General features: G+C 34.5%; 2 protein-coding genes across 2 annotated transcripts in view; one reads left to right on the top strand and one right to left on the bottom strand.

Moving 5' to 3' along the window:
• Window positions 1-442: 442 nt before the first annotated feature.
• On the bottom strand, window positions 443-15,061 carry Golt1b (golgi transport 1B). The gene is made up of 5 exons (XM_076852720.1): window positions 14,918-15,061; window positions 9,697-9,788; window positions 8,201-8,379; window positions 5,653-5,734; window positions 443-2,982 (listed from the first exon to the last, which is right to left on the bottom strand). Exons 1-5 carry the CDS (start codon window positions 14,940-14,942, stop codon window positions 2,944-2,946), a joined length of 417 nt encoding a protein of 138 aa, XP_076708835.1. The 5' UTR covers window positions 14,943-15,061; the 3' UTR covers window positions 443-2,943.
• A 172-nt stretch (window positions 15,062-15,233) lies between these two features.
• The window catches only part of Recql (RecQ like helicase), a 33,468-nt gene continuing 26,156 nt past the window's right edge, over window positions 15,234-22,545 (top strand). Inside the window, exons 1-2 of the mRNA XM_076854168.1 lie at window positions 15,234-15,283; window positions 17,162-17,209. Coding sequence (XP_076710283.1) covers window positions 17,194-17,209 — 16 coding nt within the window. The 5' untranslated portion in view covers window positions 15,234-15,283; window positions 17,162-17,193. The remainder of the gene's footprint in view (window positions 15,284-17,161; window positions 17,210-22,545) is intronic.

Below are 22,545 nucleotides of genomic sequence, written 5' to 3'. Positions count from 1 at the left end.
ACCACCATTTGTTTGCAGGATGATTTATTGGAAACGAGGCTAAGAATTTAAGTTACAAACTCTACTTGGACAGATGCCACATCTTACCCTTCTGGGTCTCCTGCATTCAGTACAGGACTTTTAGTTCTCAGCAGATACTCAGAAAATGTCTGTTGAATAAGGAAATGCTTAGCAGACCATAGAGTCTGATTTGTAAAAATAGCAAACTGCCAGAGGCAAGTGACATTTTTAATTTTTAAATTAGTTTTCAAAATTAAGAATGTGAAGTCTTAAGTTTACTTGTATTTAAGATTACCTTTAAACAATTTGAAAACAACAGATTCAAAACCATCTGAAAGACAAGAAAACTATATATATGGCTAATTTTAAAAATGAGGTGAGTTACTTTGTAGTGCTAAATTAAACTTAAGAATTTCAAAATAAAGATACACTTGACCACTAATTAATAGAAAAGTACCCTTTTATTGAGAGGTAAGACAAGTGTATTTACAATAGTCAATTGTTAGATTATATAATAATCTGACTGTGAGACTTTTTAAAGCAGCAGTATTCTAGGGATTACAATTTATAAGGGGAAAAGAAAAACATTCCAAATATGTTTCTGTTACAGAAAATACATTTGAACAATGACAGAAACACTTAAGGCTAAGTAGTATTAGACCTTTTTCTCCATCTCTATGGGAATAATCAAAGTACATTTTTGTCACAAAGACAGAAGGCTGACTTTGTGTATGTGTGTGTGAGGGAGAGAAACAATAGGATAGGGTTTCTGTCAGAAGGCTAGTATGTTTAAAAATAGAGCTCATCAAGGTTCTGTATAAGAAATATACAATGCTGCCAAGCAGTCCAAACTCACATTCGATACTGACTGCAGACTCATTTGAAGATGAAAACTGCTCTAGCCCCTGCAACAATATCAAGGACTAGGAGATTATCAAATCCTTTGAAGTCCAATAATGCTTTCTGAAATAAGATTGTTGAAAAAAGGATCTCTGTTACAGTGCAAAGAACATTTTGATAGAAATTCATGTCTACAAAGAAGTTAAATGATACAGATGCTCCTTACACTAACATTTACTGTTCTTGCTCTAAAAAGGGAGAAATATCTAGCAATTGCAAATAATATGGGTCAGTCAAAAATATGTATTAAGAGTCCTACAGGGCACCTTTTATAAGTCAGTTCTCAAAGTATATATATATATGTATATATTTGACACTCTCCAAGTGAGGATATTAATTTTTTGAAGAACATTAGACACAACACTAGGTCTTTTATTATTCCATGAACTATTGAGGTAGGAGTCTCCATTTATCTTATTTTCACAGATTATATAATAAAGTCCAATGCAAGTACCAAAAATGACAGTAATCCACAAGACTGAATCATTACACTATATACCAAGTCTTTCCTTCTGCAGATAAGCAAGTTTGGGAGTTCTCTGTGCATCAAGAAACTTAATTAAAAATAACAAATGTTGTAATATTTTGTAGACATGTATATAAATAAATACCACAAATTTCAATTGTGATTTTATGTATTTTTGCAACTGTTAAAAAATAAATAGTGCAATCATTAGTGGTAACACAAATAGGACTGTGGCTTTTTGAAATGTGTTCCTACATCTATCACAAAAGCTGCCACCTTGGAAAACTAGGGAAACATTTGCTGTTTTTTACTGTCTGACCATCAGCAATGGAAGGGGGGAAAATCCACTATTTTTTTAGTGTCAGGTTTTCAAGAAATCATAGCCAGTTTAATTACAGTAAAACATCTTCAGCATGTGAACTTGCTTCACCCTCTCAGGGTGAAGACTGAGCACGAAGCATATGTCACGTATACCAATATTTGTACGTTTGTGAAAAAGCTAAAAATTAGCTCAGATTACATGAACAGCCCTTAAAACACAGTTACAGGTTTAAATTTTTACATGTTACATTTTAAAAGTAAACATTACCAAAAGTTAGTTAATTTATGAAAAAGAAAGTAATAAATCACAGCTGAATTTTAAAAAATAAAAGAAAAAAATAAAGAAAAATCACATCATGACATGGGAAAAATCTATTTGGTTTGCATCATTGAGTATCTTAAAAGACTACTCAATGAAACCAGCTTTGTAACATACTATTTCATGGTCAAGAATGCTTTTTGTTAGATGTGTATATGGGATGAATGATACAAACAGGTACTTAGGCAGTCAGACTCCCAAGAAGTATGAGTATTTTCAAAGTGGGTTACTGACCAAAACAATTCTTTGTGAGCTATAATTTAAGAACTAAAAGATAGTGAAGAATGACCTCTGCATATTCCAACAAAGAATCACTAGTTCAGATTTTCACCTGGCTTTAAAATACTAAGCTTTGGAAAAACCACAAAAGTTTTATTTTAACCCCATGTTTACAAAAAAAGTGATTCATACATGAAAACTGGGTTTTCACCGGGTTTAATACATTAAAATGACATAATCCAATCCTACTCATGCATCACTTTCAGAAACACAGTGCAACTGGAAATATTTTTGCCATCACAGTGGACATTTCTAAAAAGCAAATGCCTATGGGTGCTCCTGAGCCTTCAAAATAATAATAATAATAATAATAATAGTAGTAAAAAGAAAAGTAACAGACACCATAGTTCTCTAAGAATGGCTGTGTTCTGCACATTGTGGAAAGATAATAAAAATAGCCTTCTAGAGTTTCAATATGCCTCGTAACATGGATTTCATCTCCCTCAGTTTGCTTGCTGACTTCTTAGATCACTTGATTAGAAGCCTGTTTTCATTGCTTCTTTACTAATTGCTGTTGGTACTTTGTAGGCTACACCTTTTAAACTTCTGTAAAGAACATTACAAGCTATTTCATGTAATTTAATTTTGTGCTGAATATTCTTCAAAGAATTTTATAAATAACACAATATTGTAAATGAGTCTTCAAATTCTCTTGTTGTTATACCATATTGTTGCTTTCTCCAACTTTATCTACAAACTGTAAGGAAAAGAAAAGCAGATAATTAAAGAGAGTCTACAGCATTATATAATACTATATCAACATTTTAAATCTTCATTAAATAAATCCAGTTTTACAAGAAAATTTGTGGAAATTTAAAGTATGATTGACAATGATTAATCCAGTATTACTCACCACCATTTTCTGACACATAAAGATATATATTTTTTCAAAGTTGTTTTTGTATGACATGTTGTACATATGAATTAAGGGTGCAACATGAAAAATGCAACACAATGAATAAAAAAATTGTATAAAATGATGTTAACACTGCTAGCTTAACAAAACAAAACAAAAACAAAAAAACAAAATTGAAATGTCAGCCACTCATGCATTAATGAACCCAATAAGATATTTCAACTGACCATTATTGTGGATCTCTTCGGGGCCTATGTCGTCTTTGAACAAACAGATTTAACTCCATTAAGTTCAATAATTAACAACAGCTATTGACTAAAAATACTTTAAATGTGTATTCTGGACTTCAGACTGAAAGTGGCAATGGCATTAAAAACAGATTTAATGATGCAAAAATTTATAATTATTAAATATAAACTTTAACACACATTAATGTAAATGGTTATTTACTTTGGTTACTCCACCCCAAATAAAAAGTAGTTTGGCTTTCTTCAGCATTCCAGATGGTAAAGATTGAAACAAAGTATGTAATTAGTGGAGATACTAAAAGTTATATCACCCCAGTGCTTATAATCTTATCAAATTCTAGCAATCATCTATTTCTTTCACTTCACACTTCATAGTTGTATTTAAATATTTATTATAACTAAGTACTAATGGCAGGAAGCATTATTCTGTCAGGTGTCCATTTATGCAAATATTGCAGAATTCTTAAGTTAAGGACACAAATATTGATTACAACTCTTTAAGAAATTTCAGTAAATTCAAAAGTCATTCTAAATATAAACATTATTACTATATGAGTTTGAAGATAAATGCAAATGAAATCAGGATATACCCCTATAAGCCTAGGTTTCAATATTTTGTATTATTACAGGTAGCTAATCAACACACCAAAGCTAAAACTTGCTTGGAAAGTATTCATGAATTTGCTAGAATTTTAAAGTAAATTTCAGAGCCAAAAAAGTACAACATTCTCTCTCTAAAGGAAAGATTCCAACTCTAAAATTAACCCATGGATAGAAATGTGATTAGGCTTATAGTGGTATTTATTTTCCTGTGGACAAGCCATCCTTTAGCTCTTTGAGAATTCAATCAATGCTATGGACTTTCTCTTTAGAAACACCTATAAAAAATATGTACATGACTTTAGGAAACTGATAGACTTCCCAAGACATAACCAGAACTTGAGATTCCTAAAATTTGCTTTAATGCCCATTTGTCCTGGTTGTTCAGGATAGACTTGGAACTATGAAATTTCTCCAAAGGAGGTTATGAAGAAGGTTAGGCAATAGAGTTACTTCTGACATGGATCATATCCAGAGCCAAAAGGATTGTTCCCAATGCAGATCAACTCCAGATTCTTTTAGGATTTAAGGATCTCATTTAGTTTTAAAATTTATGGAGGCTGACTAAAAAACAGTTATCCAGAACTGTCTTGAGATAGACCAAATTCCCTCAGGGCAACAAAAGATCATCCTTCATTTATTTTTTATTTTATTTTATGTGGTGCTGGGGATACAGTGCCTTGTGTACACTAGGCAAGTGCTTTATTATTACTAGGTTACACCCCCTGTGCATTCATTTAGCAAAAATGTTTTGAGTTTCTATTATATGCCAGCTGTTAGCTGGGCATTGGAGTAGAAGAATTATTAAAAATAAAACTCATCTCTGTCCCTGAAGACAAGCCTTTCTCTTGACAATCAAAACAAAGATAATGCTATGATAGAGGCGTGCACAGGGATACTACAGAATCAAACCCCATACCAGCAATAGCATGTCAGGAAAGATTTTTCTAAGGAAGAAATAAGGAAGTTGAATCCTATAAGGCTTTCTGAGCCCCACTAATAGGTGGGATGACTTAGTACCAAACATTTACTGAAAGAACCTTAAATAAAGGGAAGAAAATTCTCTTGTCAATTTTTAAAATGTTTTCTTTAACTTTTACTTCTTATTTGATTTGACTCCTTTATTTTATCAAGATGAAAGTCAAGGTCTACCAGGGGAAAAAGACATGACAAGATTGTTTAAACTTTGGACAGGGCTGGGAACAGAATCTTGTCAACTGATTTTCAGTTAAGAGTCCTTTATCTAACTTTCTTAATCCATTCAAATTGGTATTACAATCTGAGAAATAAAATAAGTGCTAGACATAATGGTTTCTTTTTTATGTAATTGCTTCTAAAATTAGAGATTATATAAAAGTTAACGGAAAAAACCTTGAACTCTCAAAGAGAAAGGAAGCATAGCATTATCAATCTGAGTAACACTAAAAAATAGAGAATAGTAAAAATGGACACAGTGAAACAAAACTAGGTTTTACAGGCTTAGCAATGTTTATTTTCTGGTAAACTTAGTAACCATGATTTATGTGATTTAGTCATTTATATCATAATGAAAAACTGATCAATTAATCATGTACCAATTACTCAAATTTCTAAAGGTAAGAAGCATCAAAATGTATTCATTTTGGTGGTCTAAAAACACTTTGCTAAATACATGATTACTTACTGATCTAATTCCAGGTAAATTTAAGAGGGATCCAAGCACTGGCACTCTTCTAATAAAGCCAACAACCACAGGAAAGAAGCCCCTGGGAGACACAGAAAAAAGGTTCTTAAAACTTACATATTTCTATTACCAAGATCAAGCACGAATAACTAACTAAAAAGAAATGATGCCATTAAAAATGTGAATGTTTTAGAGAATCATGAATAACTACAAATGTAATGTAAAAACTTTTGACTACTGATTAAAAACCTGAGAAACAGCATAATGAAGCTTAGCTGTGTTGTACACTCAGATTTTGTATTGTCTTGGTTCAACTGCTACAGATTTCCTCAACCATAGTGAGTTGTACGAGGTAAAACTGATCAAAAGAAAGGATCTGTGGAGACCATATGTATAGAACCATGAAAATAATAATTGCTATCATTTACTGAATAAATAGTAAGTGCCAACATTTAACGAACAATGACAGACTACCTGTCAGATGGTAATCCTCATATTGTGTCACATTTTTGGGTAGAAATACAAGCCCACAGAAGTTACATAGCTTCTAACTAGTTTAATTCTTGATCAGTTAAATTACCACTGTACAGGAAGAGGGAAATAGTTTATTTAAAAAATGTACAAGAAATAAACTTTCTCTGGGTCCTAAAGTTAGGCATATAGGGATGAAAATATTACAGTGGATAGAATTCAGAAATGAGCAATAATGAATCTGCAACATATATGGACTAAAAGGATTAAACAGAAAGCAGTAGCTTTTAAATTAGAGAAATAGTTCTTTTATTGATGGTGTATTGTATATGTTTCAAAGACAATTATAATTGTTTTCTAGCAGTATTAAATCCAAAAGGATCATTTTATTTTGTTTTAAAATAATTTTTAAATATAAAAATGTGTGATTTCAAAGGCTACCATTTAGGATTATAAATATCTGGAAAAAGAATGTCAAAGATCTTTGGCACTATATCTCAAACTAAGAACACCTCAAAATATAAAACCCAACAACAAAAAAGCTTCCCTAAACCATGGAGCCAATATATCATTCCAAGTTACCAATGATGCTGACTTCTCATCCTTTATTCATCTCAAAGATCACTTTAGCATTTAACTTTTACTACTAAAATTCCTATTGAATGAAGAAAGCTAATGATTTCCCCCCATGGTTCTTAATTAAGGTACTCTTCTGCTGGAACATAATCTGCTATGATGAACTGCTCTTCCTCACCCTCTCCTTTCTTGGCCACTATGATCCTTACTTCTAGTTCTTCTCTGATCTCTTCCAGTGTTTCTTTCTCTTCCCTAAAATGTCAAGGGGTTCTAAGATTCCAATACTATCATTCTATACTCTGTGTTATATCAAGAGCCTCTTAACTAGCTTCTTAGTCTTCTCTTTTCAATACATGATTTATCCTGAGGTTAGAACAATTTTTCTAGAACACTTACCAGGCTGTATCCATTTATGCTTAAAAATCTTTGCACCCCTCTCTTCCCCAAATACTTGTCCCTAGCACAAATTTGGTAAGAGAATAAAGTAACAAGTCATTCAAAGAAAGTTTGCAACCTGACCCCAAACTTCCTTTTCCGTCTCATTGCCAACCATTTTCTTCCATTTATCACATGCTCTTTTTCTGTCAGACGATTATTTTTAGAACAAGCTGTGACTTTCAAGACCCTGTCTGCTACTTCTGTCAGTTAACTGCCCTTCATTTTCTCATTTATGGGATGAATTCTAACTCATTCTTTAAGGAACAGTTTATTTGTTAATATTTCTTACCTCTGCTTGGATTAATTCCTTAATCATACATGCATATATATATATATATATATAAAAAACAATATTATGACCATATATATAAAATTTTATGACTATATCTGCCTCGTATCTTTATGGTCTTCTTTCCATATTAGAAATGAGAGATTTCCTAAAGCAGGTTTGGCCCTTAAGTTGTTTTTATGGTTCTTGTAATAAAGTGCCCAGTAGACAAAAGACAAAGAATATGCATTATTTAAACAAATAATTAATGCCAACCTTAATAAAGGTATTTTCTCACATGCATGCTTTTGTTGATTTACTTGCTAACTGCCATTTGTAAAATATTCATTGATCCAAATTCCCATAGTTCCTTTGGTATAGGATTTGCTAATATGAATATGCACTAATAAACAAATTACAGTCAAGTGGACTGTACTTGAACTATGAAGTATCAGTTTTTATATGTTAAAATTCTAGATGTGTCTATCTAGCTATCACTGTTTATTTAGTTGATAAAAATATCAAACATATATTGTTTTAAAATGACACTAAAATGAATCTTACTGCATTGAAAGTAATTTACAAGATAATTTATACTTATTTAGGCAATCATGTACATTTGGTAAGCATTTTTATAGTTGGTTGATCTAAAACCAAAATAAAAAGATTCAACCTAAACCACAATTCATTAAAGGAAATGATCCTATTACTGACACTGATATATGTACCCGAGATTTTAAAATAATTATCTGATATGCCAGTTTATTGAAAGAGAAAATAAAATCATTGCCTTACCTGAACAAGAGAAAGAATCCATAAATTTCGAAGATCATGCCTATCAAAGGCCAACCAATAAGGACTACAAATACACCACCTAGGAAAAATCCTGTAGCTTTCATTTTATGTTTTTGGAAGAAGAATCTGAATGTTCTTTCTAAACCAATTACAAAAGCCAAACCAGCCACAAATAAAACCTAGAAGAGAAAGAAAATGCAACACAGGAAAAGTAGTTAACAAGCATAAATTTAGGTCAATGCTAAATATAATAAAAAGAAGGACATTTGACTTTTAACATGGGCAACTGGCCAAGAGAACAACCAAGAAAGAAAACCAAGGAGTGGGTTTAAGCATGTTAAAATTGTAGCTGTATTCCACTCATCTCATTCCTTTTCTATTTGATTAAAAGGAGAAAAAGAGAAACAAAGAAAGATGTTACAAAAGGGCATCTGTGTTTACAGTAGTTTCCTTAGTGTGGCTGGATGAGGATAGCTTAGTGGAGTGATAAGTTGGCAAGGCTCAGACAGAGAAGCTGCCTATAGACATGTCATTCAAAGGTATTCCTCCTGGTTCCAAAATATTCACATGGGCCAAAAGAGTTTCTATGGATGGGAGAAATATTGACATGACTAGAACACAGTAGAACAGAACACACAATGCAAAGCTAGGAAGGATATTCCAGTTTTATTACTTCTAAAAATCTGCTTGGCATCAGAAATAAAAATACAACCAGGTTTTTAAAAATATACATATATTTTGTATGTTCTGTTCATGAACAAGTAGTGGTGATCTATTAAGAGCCTTCCTTTTCCTGTGTTTTACTTTGAAATACTTCCCTTTCCCATTGTTCTTCATTAGTGAAAACTACTTCACACAGATGTATATTAAGCCTAACAGTTCAGCTTCATATTCTTGTGTACAAATGCTGTTTATATTATCATTTATTAAAAGACCAATTTTGGTGTCCTTTAAATGTACTTCAAAAGAAATGTAATCATTATTCAGTAACTTTATTGCCTTCTTAGGAGGGTTATTACTTCTGGAGCTCTTATACAACCCCCACATGTGGACAGTGCACTACACTTTCCAAATAGCACATAACCTTTCTAAGCAAGTCAATTAATAACACAGTGGTATATTTTAAAAGATTTAAAAGGTTATTTAAAATCTGTTTATTTCATGCAGCTCAATCAAATGTAAAGCCTCAGATGTTTATAGTCAAAACATTTTAATACATTTACTAAGGGGACTATCAAGGCATCTATTTTGAATGGCCATTTAAAGACAACCTTTACTTAATTTGGTGTAACTTTGAACAAAACAGTTTTAGGAATTAGAACACCTCGTTAAGTGTTCATCTTTTATTTAAACAGAAAGCTGACAGGTTGCATTCCTAATGGAAATATAGTATATAATAGTAATTACACAGGAATAAATTATATCTCCCAATATAATTCATTTGTAGTTAAATTTTTTTTTATGAATTTAGTTAAAATATATATTCCAAAACTCACATTTCCAATAGCCAGTAGTGCTTTGTCAAAAAAGAGAATCATTCCAAAGAACAGGAAAAACACTCCAAATCCTGTTAATCCCATTCCAATTTCTGCAATAAAAGTTATATGGTTAAGGGTAGAGAAAAATTAAAGTCACATTAATATCCCTGTAAACTAAACAAGAATAATTTTCTACTTTTTCTTTTGGCTAATATAAAGAAATCACTGCCCAATATTGCAGGTTAACTTCATAATGACATTCATTCAGATCTCAAACAAATTAAACTGACATCAGCAAATTACCTCAGAATTTAAAACTATGAATGGGAATGCCTAATCCTCATGTAAGGAGACAGAATTTCTTACACCCATAATAGAAAAGATAAATCAGATGTTAAGTCTTTGATTGTATTTTTTCCCTCTAAAAACCTCTCTGGCATTAGACATAAACATAAAGATTTCCTTTATTTATTGCTTTTCATATTCTATAATTATTACTCATATGTACAATATCTGTACTTCTTTAAATTAATTCCTTCCTCAACTCATTATAAATGTATAGTAGGTCAACACAATCTACTTCATTCAATTATACGTTGCTTCTCATGGTGACAAGAAGAAATATTTTGAGATTATGGTAGCTGTTGTTTCAAAAAGTTAATTTTCAGAAGGTCAGGCATTACTTTTCACTTTTTGTTAAGACATGGTCTATGTTACCCAGGTTGATCTGAACTCCATGGGCTCCAGTGCTCTGCCTGCTTTGCCTTCCATGCAGCCAGGATTACAGGAGTGTGCCATGCCTAGCTCACTTTCAACTTCTTGATGGCTTATTATGAATTTATCATCTATCAATTTATCTGTACTATGAATCCATTCATCTATTTAAGTTTAGAGTCCTAAAATCAACTCTCCAAAATTTCAAATACTGTTTAACCTAATATTAGTATTCTAAATTTTTACTTTATCATTAAACAACAAAGATAAACTATTAAGAGGCCAGGAACTGTTTCACATACTGAATATACAGTGGTGGACAAAGTATAAGGTTTGACAACTAGGTTCATCTTGCATATAAAATTAGTAGTTTTATTTAGTTTATATTCTTAGGTGTTATCTTTTTAGTTTGAAAGGTCTTAACTTTCTAAGGTGACAGACACACTCTTCTGTTTAAGCTACAAAACACAATCTACTAAGCTACCTCCTTGATCATTTTCGTTTGGTTTTTAAAGAAAACAGCCATTATTTTATCTAAAAAGCACTATCAGCATACAGACAATGAGTCAGAGGAGAAGCTGTTTTTGGAAACACAATATTAAATATACTCTTAGTGATTTCTTTTTTTAAAAAAATATTTATTTTTTAGTTTTAGGTGGACACAATATCTTTATTTTATTTTTACGTGGTGCTGAGAATCGAATCCAGTGCCTCATGTATGCTAGGCGGACGCACTACCATTCCACATCCCCAGCCCACTCTTAGTGATTTCTAATCTGTTACTTAACCTTTTTGCCTCAGCTCCAGAAAACTAAAATCTAGGTCACAGTTACTTCAAAAATTCTTAAGCCACATAAAATGTTCTGATAATTGGAAAATTTATATCAACTTTATCTTTCTCTTTATTTCTGACCTCCTAAATTTCCTGATAGCTATTATCTTCTCTTCTAGCCACCTTTTGCTCCCAATGTCAGTCTAAAAGAATTCAGGTACCTGCCTATAAATACAGAAAAGTTTAAATGCATTCCACCAGTATAACATTTCAATAAAAAATTGAGGCTAATATTTCATGCTTAAATATCTTAAATGAATTAACAAAAATAACTATTTAGATATTAGATAAAATTTCCTATAGGAAAATGTGGGTAAAAGAGCAAGTAAAATTCCATCGTACAACAATTTAGTAGCTGGCATTTAATTATTACAGCTGTTATTAAATGACTGATTTCTATCTTTTCACAAATTATCTTAATGATTACATAAACATTTTAAGATTCTGGCTCATCAGAAAGGAAATGATATAGAAATATACTATGTATTGAGCATTTACCATAAATTAGGCACTATATGGTTTTTTACACAGCTTATATAAATTAATCATCCCAACACTACTAGAATGTAGAGATAATGAAATCATGTTAGAGACGTAGGAAACTGAAATTCAGAAAGGTGACTTAAGTTGCCCAAAGTCACACTTTTGGTTAAATGTTTTAGCCAGGTCTATCTGAACTCAAAGCCCATATGATTAACTATTATTTACTATTATAAACACTTCTACCCACAGGATGGATGTGTGTGTGTGTGTGTGTGTGTGTGTGTGTGTGTGTATTCTCAGTTTAAATACATTTGGTAAAATGAAACTCAAGGATATTGAAGTAAAACACACTTAGGTGATTTAAATTTGATATTAGTTTATATACTAGATCTATTAAAAATTGACTACAGTGAAAGGGGACAACATCTGATAAATGGCTTATTGGTTAAGAGTTGTTTATACAGTATCTGGTAATTCCTTTAATAAAATTGTGAGGTAAACAGTGCAATGGCCCCTTGTTTCATATGGACAACCAAGGACTCAGAGAGATTAAGTGATTTGTCCTGGAACATACAATCAGCAGAAATATCTTTGTGTGTGATACTGGTATGGAGTCAACTTAGAATGCAGGTCTGGTCTTCTCACTTTCTAGCCAATGGTCCTACAACTACAACACAGGAACCAAAACATTCCTACTGCTTTATTCAGTATAAGTCAGAAGGGAGCAGCTGTCTGTAACACCTTAGCCAAAACTAGCCCTGGCATGATGTTCCCAAGTATTGTCAGATCTACATAGGCCCAAAGACTCAAAATGGTCTCATTACCCTTTCTCATTTCCAGAATTCCTTTCCTCCCCATCATTACCCATTCAGAAGCCCTGTAAGGCTATTAAAAGCCCTACATAGAGCTGCCTTCTTTCTACTAGAATAGTAAAATAAATTTATCTTCCTTTTGTATTGTATCTTCATACTCCTACCCTCAAATTAAAAAAAAAAAGTTAACAGATTAATGAAAGCAAACTAAAAAGTGAATTTATTTAACATTAAAAAACCTATTATGGAAATTTTATAAGGAACAATATGTGTAATCCAATGGCAATCACTGCTAGCATTTTAGAACTTATTCATAATTGATTAAAAGTAGCACTGTCTTACTATACTCTTAAAAAAAGTCACAAAAAGAATTCAACTGGATATCAATTGTACTAAATAACTCAAATGAATTGAATATTGAGAGAATTTTATGCAATGTGAGAAAATGAAGTGACAAATTAGATACAACATGAACTGGCTCTATCTCATCTTCCTTAATAAATCTTTTTGTTTTTATGGAGTGGAGAGAGTGCTATTATAGAATCCCCTAAGACAATCATGAATTGCTATTTTTATTCTACTCTGATTAGTATTTGGTCACCCTCTCCTAGAATTGAAATCCCAGAATAATTCTGGCAAATCACTTGAATGATGGCCAATCTTTTGCAGTTAAACACAAACACAATTTGAAACTAATTACTTTATGTTTCAATCTGCTCTCTCACCTAAAACATCTGGTAAGTTAAAAAAAGAGTAAAATTACATCTTTCTCACAAATATAATGAAGTCTGATAACAGACTAAACCAATCCCCCTTGTTTTGGTGTTTGGAAAGGTGGACTAGGCACTCATTCCTATAATAAATCTTCAATAGAAGAGAATCTCTATGCATAGGATGTGATATTTTAATATATACATATATATTACAGACTCAGATCATTCTAGGACCTCAAAGTTTTTTTTTAGATGCTAGTGGAGTACACAGAAAAGAACAAAAAGTTTTTGAGCCAGCAGAACTAGGATCAAGTCTTATTTCTGCTATTTTTCTTATAAATTTCTTTTGTGCCTCAATTAATTTATGAAGGGGCATGCTTCTCTCTGCTTTACATGGCTCATATAAGAATTAACATGATTTATACACATGATAAATCAGAAGAAAACATATAATTATAGTAGATCTAAAGGTCTACACTTACATATTTTCTCTTTTCTCATCAGAGTGGAGTGAAGCTAATGGAACAAAATATACCAAAATGGGTAAGCTTCCTGGGCCAGAGCAGGTGGCCCCAAGGTCCAGAACCCAGGTCCAGTTTGTACTGGGGAAAAGAGCCTGACTGGGGTGGCAGTGTGCAGAGAAGACTTTAAAAGATCTGTTAAGTTCAAGTCTGCCATGACTTGAATCTAAACCTTAAGACTCCATTTTGAAATAGAGCATTTTAAATGAAGTTCTACTTTAACTTCAGAGGATTGTTAATTCTTATAATTTTGAAAATTTGAGTAAGCGTACTTCCCAAAACGGAAGGCATGGAAGACAAAAGAAAATGAGCAAAAAGAGACTATCATGATCATTAAAAGGTAAGGAAGCAAAGAGTTTAAGCAGTTTGTAAATAAAAAATAAATTATTAAGATTCACAAGAAGGAATAGAAAATTGGAAATGTTATCTTTCAAGAAAAGGAAACATCGAACCATACAGATGAGATGGGCTTGGAGGATTCTGGCAGGCAAAAAGTGATGCCAAAATAGTAAAACAAGTCATAAAGCATACTATACAATACTAAGGAAAGAAATCTTTTAACTGAACATAATGTGGTTTTTTAATGCTGCTGAAACTTTGGCAGGCAGAAAAGTGAAATTATAAGGGATTTTTGGAAGGCAGCTTCCAGTGGTGGCGAAAGGAAAATATTCAAAATATTTAAGCACGATTTCAAAAACAACCCAAAGCAGGTGACATTTAAAATACCACCTCCCCAAAATTAACTAGCCAGTGACTTGTAAAGGACTTCAAGTATGTCATGTGCAGAACCCACCCCACTGCGCCGGCCGCGCACCAAACTTTCTCTCGTGGCGGTCCGGAGGAACAAAGAGCCCATCTCACCCGGGTGAGGAGAGCAGCGCGACCCCGTCGCGAGACACTCTCAACTAAAGCTCCCCTTCCCCAGCTTAAGCGCTCCACCCAGCCCCATCGACTCTTCTCCCAGGCCAGGTCGGCTACTGCAAGTCCAGCCCCGGTCCGCTCCAGTCAGTCCTCAGGTCCCGGCAGCCCTTTGCCAATCTCGCAGGCCACCGCCCCATCGCAGAGCTTCATTCATTGACCCAGCCGGAGAGACCCACGGGCGAAACCAGCCCGAGCGAGGGGTGAGCGGGGATCGAGGCGGGGACCCCGGGGACAGGCGCTTACTCTGGGTGTCCGTTAAGGAGATCATGGTTGCAGTGGTGAGGGCAGCGGAGGCAGCACCTCAGAATGTCCAGGGTGGAAAGCTGAGTAGGTAGAAAAGAAGCCGGGGAGCAGCCCCGGAGAGCCGCCACGTCTTCCGGAAACACGCAGCCACCCACACCTCAACTTCAAGACAGCTTTCCATTGGCTAAACCTGCTCACAAAATCAACCAATAATCCGTGATCTTGTTCGATGATGCGAATGCTGGCCACGCCCCTTGCTCAATTAGAGAAGGTTATTATTTGTGATTGGTTGAATGTGCCGACCCGGAAGGGTGGATTCTCCCCGCTGGGTGGCGGGAAGATTTTATTGCAGAGCAGGACCGACAGGTGGGTAGCGGTTTCCAGGCCCTGACTGTTTGGGCTTGGGGACCCGGGTGTGGAAGGCGGCTTCTCTCACCCTCATGGACAGAGGTTGTGGGGTAACTCCTGTTAAAGCTTTGAAGGGACAAGAGGGCGCCCCTTTGATCGTTTTCTTAAGAGGGCGCACCCATCCAGGATCACTTCCTTCCATCCACACTTTAGCGGAGGAGAAATCAGGGCGTTAATCACTGCCCTGCTTTCCTTCAGCTCAGGCTTTGGAGTGGCAAGTTCGCTTATGGACCATTTTTTTTTTTTTTTCTTAATCTCTCCAGACTTTCACTCAGGAAGCTTTGCTACCAAAACCCCTTTACTAACAGCCATCATTTATTTTGAAATTACACTAAGGACGCTTCTTCTACCCTCTGCTTCACAGTGACATAAGAGAGGGAATTATCAGTACCTGATGGCTGCGAGTTGCAGGTGAAGTGTAGTGGAGGGATGTTTTTCTGGTTTAGACTGTTGGACCTCAGCGGCATTTCCTTCAAATATTGATGACGGTTGTCACTGCGTAAAAACTTTCCTGTGGATGCCTAGTCGACTTCAGACTGAAAGACCTGCTCTATCTTATTAGTTTTTGAATACATTTTTTGTTGAGATATTTTGCTATCAAATCGCGTTACTTGGGGAAGGATCAGTCTTAATAGCATAATCAAAGGAGTCATTTAAAACAGTAGGGAAAAACTGGATATAGATCCTACCCTTTCAAAAGGGTAGGCGATGTGGATGCAAAGGTGAAGAGACTCAAACCCTGCTCAGCTAGAGGACCTTATAGTTTATGGGTGGAATGTTGTATTTCCAGGAGGAAGTGAAGAGATAGTTACATAAAGAATTAGAAGTCCTTGGCTATCTCCATTTCTTAACTGTCTTTCAATGATGTGCCCATTCCATATTGTTTAGCATGTAAGCCCTGCATGTCTTTCCAGCCTTCTGGTGGCTTCAGAATTCTACGTAGTAAGAATTGTTCTATATAGGAAATAGTGTTAGTAAGGCTAGGGTGCTGCTGAAGCTATCTTTGGAGAGTACTAACATAGTTTTAGAAAATGTTGATTGTCATATGAGAGAGTTGGGGGAGGTTTTCATAGGATTATGGGAAATTTAAAATTCCTTCTCTCAAACTTTATTTTCCACTCGTACATATACGCATGCTTAGGTTTTAGTCATTAAAACAACACAAACCATGTTTTCTCCCCATCACTAACCTGTCCATATTTTCTCCTCCTGAAATCTAACCCAATAGAATAGAATACCAATTTCTTCTTTAATATTAAATTAATTATATTTCTTTGAAGCAAGTGCTCAATAAAGTGTTAAATGATTAATTTATTTTGACATATTTTGCTTAATCTGGGACATTTGGATCTATCCAACTTGTTATTTATGATAGATTTTATCATTCCAATGTTGCATGCAGGGAAGAAGGCTTAGAGGAACAGGGTGTGTAATTTTGGGAAGGTCACACAATAATTTAGTGGCAGAATTGTTTAATATTTGTACTTTTTTTTACATCACTTTTGTTGGAGTTTGATAAATGTTATTGACATTGTAATTATCCCATGTATGTTTATGTGACTTTGGACACCTCTCTAAAATCTAGAGGGTTTTCTAAAAACAACAATTACAACAAAAACATTGTGGAAGAAACATGCAGTCCTCTTTGAAAGGTCAATAGTATTCCTTCCTTTTTTTTTTTTTTTTTTTTTTTTTTTTTTGTGGTAATGGGAGATCAAACTAGGGCTCCATGTATGCTAAACAGACACTGTTTCAATGAGCCACATCCCTGGCCCAACTAGTACTGTTTGTTTAAAAAAAAAAAAAATTATTGTTGTGTTTGTTTTTCATTTTTAGAAAGAAATTTGGATTTCCAATTCGATTTTAGAATGGCATCTATTTCAGGTTAGTGAAAATGATTATAATTCACTTTGTTCTATATTGAATTGTAAGCTCCTTGATAAATGTTTGTTTTTAAAATGTTTTAAAACTTCTAATTATGGAAATGATGTGTTTTTTTCAGCTTTCTAAAAAATCATGGTAAAAGATACACAATCTTTCCCATTTAACTATTACTAAGTGAACAGTTCATTGGCGTTAAATACCTTCACAGGGTTGTGCAAGCATCACAACCTTTTCATCATCCCACTGAAACTTTGTAACCATTAAAACTCATTATCTCATTACTGTGTTTCCTTTCTATGAATTTGATTATTTTCAGAATTTCATGTGGTGAAGTCTTTTGTGCCTGGCTTATTTCATGTAGCATAATGTCTTCAAAGTTCATCCATTTTGTAACATGCATCAGAATTTCATTCTTTTTTTTAAGCGAATAATATTCCATGGTATGTATATGCTGCATTTTGTTTATCCACTCCTCTGTTGATGAGCATTTGGTTGGTTTTTTTTTTTTTTTTTTTTTTTGCCTTTTGACTATAATGAATAATGCTATTGTGAATATTGGTGCAGAAATGTCTAAGTTCCTCATTTTAATTCTTTAGTGTATGTACCTAGAATTGGAATTGCTTGATCATAAGATAATTTTATATTTAACTTTTTGAAGAACTGCTATACTGTTTTCTAAAGTGGTTATATAACTTTATATTCCCATTAGTAATGTACAAGGATTGCAAAGAATGATGTTTTTGATAGGCTTCTAAGAACCTAAGAACATGAAGAAGAAAATAAATCACTTATAACCCTGCTACTCAAATTAATACTGTTAACATTAGTTGTATTATTTTCCAACAAAAATTTTAGCATTTTGAATATATTGTTTTGTAATGTGATTTTAGAAATATAATGTAACTATAGAATATAGATATAGTTAAATAATTGTGTATGTATTTATTTTTAATACCTCACTGTTTTGCTTTTTTAAATGACATTATTTGTCTTTTTAAAATGTAAATTGAACATATTCAAATCTAAATCTGTGTATATTTCTGAGTATTTCCTTAAGTTCTTAGAAATAGAGTTGTTTGAAGCTTTTTTTTTAAGTGCAAAGAGAAAAACATGCATTATTCTACCTTTCAGACAAGCACTTGTAGCATTTTGATGTATTTCCATGCATTATTTCACAAACTTGATCAGCTTTTGTTGTGCTTATACATAAGATCTTGCTACTATTTGGTTAGGATGGTTGTCAGAGGCAAGGAACTGCTACTGTGAGTATGTTTCAGTCTTTTATATGGTATAGTGAATATGGTCTTTGCTACATACTATCTCTACTCATGGAGTAACAACACTGGGTTCTTTTCAGACTAGAAACGGGATATATATATATATATATATATATATATATATATATATATATATATTTTATTTAATATGTATAGTATATTTCAGAAATATACTATTTCTGAAGAATGATAGCTCCCCTGCATCAGAAGTAAAGTTAGGAACACTGGAGTGCTTAATTTACTAAGCTCTTGAGATGAGATAGTAACATAAGCCCTATACACTTGCAACCCCTCTCTATTATGGATTGGTGAAATCATTCACTTGACGTTTTAATCTCATTTTCTATAGTAACTTGTGCTGTTGTTAGGCCAGAATTAGAGATGGCATAATTCTGAACAATGTAAAATAGTCTGATTTATTACAACTAGTTGTGCTTTATTTTTAATCCATTGTGGTTTTGTCTAAGATATGATGATGTTGACTTTGTTGCATGTATTGACATTAACATTTGTATCATTGATTAGAGAAGCAGAAGTACTCTCGTGTTATAAAGGATTTATCATAAGGGTTTGTCCTTATGTGAGTATGGAAGTCTGTCTCTGTTGACAGTGTGTCTGGCACTGAGTATAAAGTTGGCAGAGCCAGCAAGTGGGAAGAAATGATGGATGTGAAGTGAGAAAAGCAAACACAAACTACTACTTAAAAAGATGTACTTCTGTTTCTCACCAGAACATGTATTAGTCTCATTGCCACTTATCCAATTTTGAGATGCAGGACATCTGTTAGAAAATTGGTGTACTTCATCATGGAATTGTGCCCAACCTGATTGAGGTTTCAGAGTAGCTGAAGGAGGCCAACCAAGAGGCCCTGAAGGAGCTGCAAGCTTCACTGTTTTCCAGTTATCTAGCAGCAGTTGGAGTTGTGAGCCCTGCTGCTGCCCCATGCCAACAAGGCCACCTGCCCTGGACTTACCCTGACCTTTTAAATATGGAAAATATAGTTACTGTTCACTTCTACCTTCTAAATGACAAGCAGAATTCTCTTTTGCAGACCTAGCCCAGAACTATGCAGGCAAGGGAATTCTATGAAATGTTGTTCTAACCTGTTATTACAGCACAGAACCACCAGATTTTACCTCTTGCCTATGAGAATCTGTACATTCATTTTTAATTATATTTAACTTTCAAGCAATAGCACAACCATGCTTTTGCCTAAAATAATGTAAGAATCAATCAAGTACATGCTGACTCTCTCCCCAAAAGAGGGTACAAAATCTCTTTATTCTTTTTTGAATGATGCTAATTCTTCTTTTCACTGAATCACATTCTCCCTCATAATCTTGAAACTTAAATCCTGACACATGAGATTAACTACCATGAACATGTTTTTTCGTTTTGTTTTGGTTTGTTTGGGGTACCAGGGATTGAACCCTGGGGTGCTTAATTACTGAGCAACATCTCTAACCCATTTGTTGTTGTTTTGAGACAGGGTTTTACTAAGTTGCTTAGGACCTCCCTAAGTTCTGGCTTTGAACTTGAGATCCTTCTGCTTCAGCCCTTCGAGCTGCTGGGATTACAGGCATGCACCACTGCACAAGGCTATGAACACATTTTATGAGTCACATCCTTCCTGATAATCTTGAAACTTAAATCCCAATTTATGAGGTTAACTACTATGAACATGTTTTATATTAGATGTTCAGGGAATAGGAGAGGGACCAAACAAAAAACACAAACTTAGTTTATTTGCAAATAAAATCAGAAAAAAAGTCTTAAAGCTACTGTGGTTCTTGTTTCTCAACTGGTCTTATGGTCATAGCTGGTATGGTCTTAGCTGCCTTCTTCAGCTTCCATTCTGTACCCTTTGCCCTCAACAAGCACCTCAGCTGGTCATGGGTTCTTGCTAGGTGAAGACTTCCTTTAGCAGCTTGCTTATATTTGTTTACTGTAATTTTTTTAATAGTATTAATCACAGGACATGGTACTGTTAAGATGTACCCTAGAGGATTGCTGATATTCCATACTCCTTCTGTGTACAATAGCAGTCTATTTCCTCTTATAGTCAGGATCACTTAGCCCAACCATTACATTAGCCCCCTTGTTTGTCTATTGACATGAGAAACTCAAAGTGGCCAAGTGGCAGTCAACTTCCAGTTTAGTGGAACACTTGCTTTTTTCCCTTGGTAGAAGCACTGCTTCCTTGTTAACTAGCACTTCAAGACCAGCAGTCCAAAGTTAACTAGCTGATCACTTGCAGTAATAGTGAGAGGAGTCACTCCCATTTGTATCTCTGCTTCCCGGGCCAGTGAATTGAAGACTTGGGGGAAAAACAGGATTCTTTGGTGTATAGTACAACTTAACGTAGAGGATGCTATTCTTCATTTAGAGTGTTGCCACCCAGCTGTCATCTAATTGAATATTTGAAATGCCACTCCATTCTCTCAGGCCAGCTGCTTCAGGGGTTGAGGAACATGATGAGACCAGTGATTCCTTGAGTGTCAGCCTTCTGTTGTACTTCATTTGCTACGAAATGAAATTGCTTCTTTGGTCAGAAGCAGTTTGGTGTGGAATATAAAGACAATCCATAAGGCATTTTGTAAATTCACAAATGATAGATTTAGCAGGAGCATTGCTGGCAGGGAAGGTAAAGCCATATGCAGGGTAAATGTCTATACCAGTGGAATAAAATTTTGCCTTTTTTATCATAGAATGTTCCAATGTAATCAGTTTTACATTAAACATCTGGCTCTCTCCCAGAGAATGGTGCCACAGTTGAGACTCAGAGTTGGTATAAGCTGTTTGCAATTTGGGCACTGAGCTATGTTATAGACAGCTGGATGTGTTTGTTTGTGTGTGTGTGTGTGTGTGTGTGTATGTATGTATGTATGTGTGTGTGTGTATATATATATATATATATAGAGAGAGAGAGAGAGAGAGAGAGAGAAAGAAAGAGAGATTGGTCTTTGCTGGTGAAAGTTTATATTGCTTCAACATGGGTACTTTGTTCTTGACCTCATTGCACAAGGATAGGCTTGGCTAACAATGTGTCTGACTGATGTCCACATCATATTGTCTACCTGATTAATTAGGATCTATCTTTATGAAGGTTATTTTTAGTGATTATTCATATGGGACACAAATATCTCCATATTCTTTGCCTTTTCCTCAGATCTTGCCAACAATTTCCTAACCATCTTGCCAATTCATAAAGCCACTCTCAATGTACTAGTATGTACTGTACCTCAGGCAGGGTGAAAAATCCTGTATACTGCTTGAAGATGTGCTGCCTGGGAGATTTTTCCCTTCCCATTGTTCTTCAGGGACCCTTTGGAGAAGCACTGAGTGCTTTAGTAGTTCATTTTTGGATAGTGCCAATATACCATGCAGTCTTTTGTAAATTAGTTCTGTGTGTTTTTCTTTTTCAGTCCAGTAATAAGGAACTAGTCATAGGGAACTCCCAAAGAGATCATAGGTACGGGTTGATGAGGAGGAGTCAAGATAGCAGCATGGTTCACTTGCTCGTGACTTCACTTAGAACCTGCTTGGGCTCAGTTTTGCATATACCACTTCTGTTGTGATGATGGAAGTCTGCCTTATGAATTGCTGGGTCAGGTGATACCTGACTGATGATAGGCAGTGCAGGTCACATGGCAACTTAATCTCTTGTAAGACCCAGGAGCAAGCCAGAATATATTTCCAAAAAGAGGATAATAGTTATCTGTAGAGAATGATATAGCTTTACTACACCAATCATGATGGCCTATGTTGTGTCTCATAGGTACAGCAGAGATGCCATATAGCATCACTGTTCAAGACAGACTTGAAATATTGGCAAGTTTGTTGGGTCAATGTTAAGACAAGATTGTATGGCAGTATTGTCTCTTGTTTAGGGCCCCATTCAGAACAGACAGCTTCTTGTGTTATTTTGTAAATGAAGTATATGTTGCTTCCCAAATCCAAGTAGTCCCATGGGGCTTTGTGCCCTCTGTTAATAATAAGGGGTCCATGGGCTGGGGATGTGGCTCAAGCAGTAGCGTGCTGGCTTGGCATGCGTGCGAT

This window comes from Callospermophilus lateralis, chromosome 4 (genome assembly GCF_048772815.1).
Source record: "Callospermophilus lateralis isolate mCalLat2 chromosome 4, mCalLat2.hap1, whole genome shotgun sequence".
Taxonomy (NCBI): Eukaryota; Metazoa; Chordata; class Mammalia; order Rodentia; family Sciuridae; genus Callospermophilus; species Callospermophilus lateralis.
Note: the sequence above shows the minus strand (reverse complement) of the source record. Positions and strands in the feature narration are given on the sequence as shown.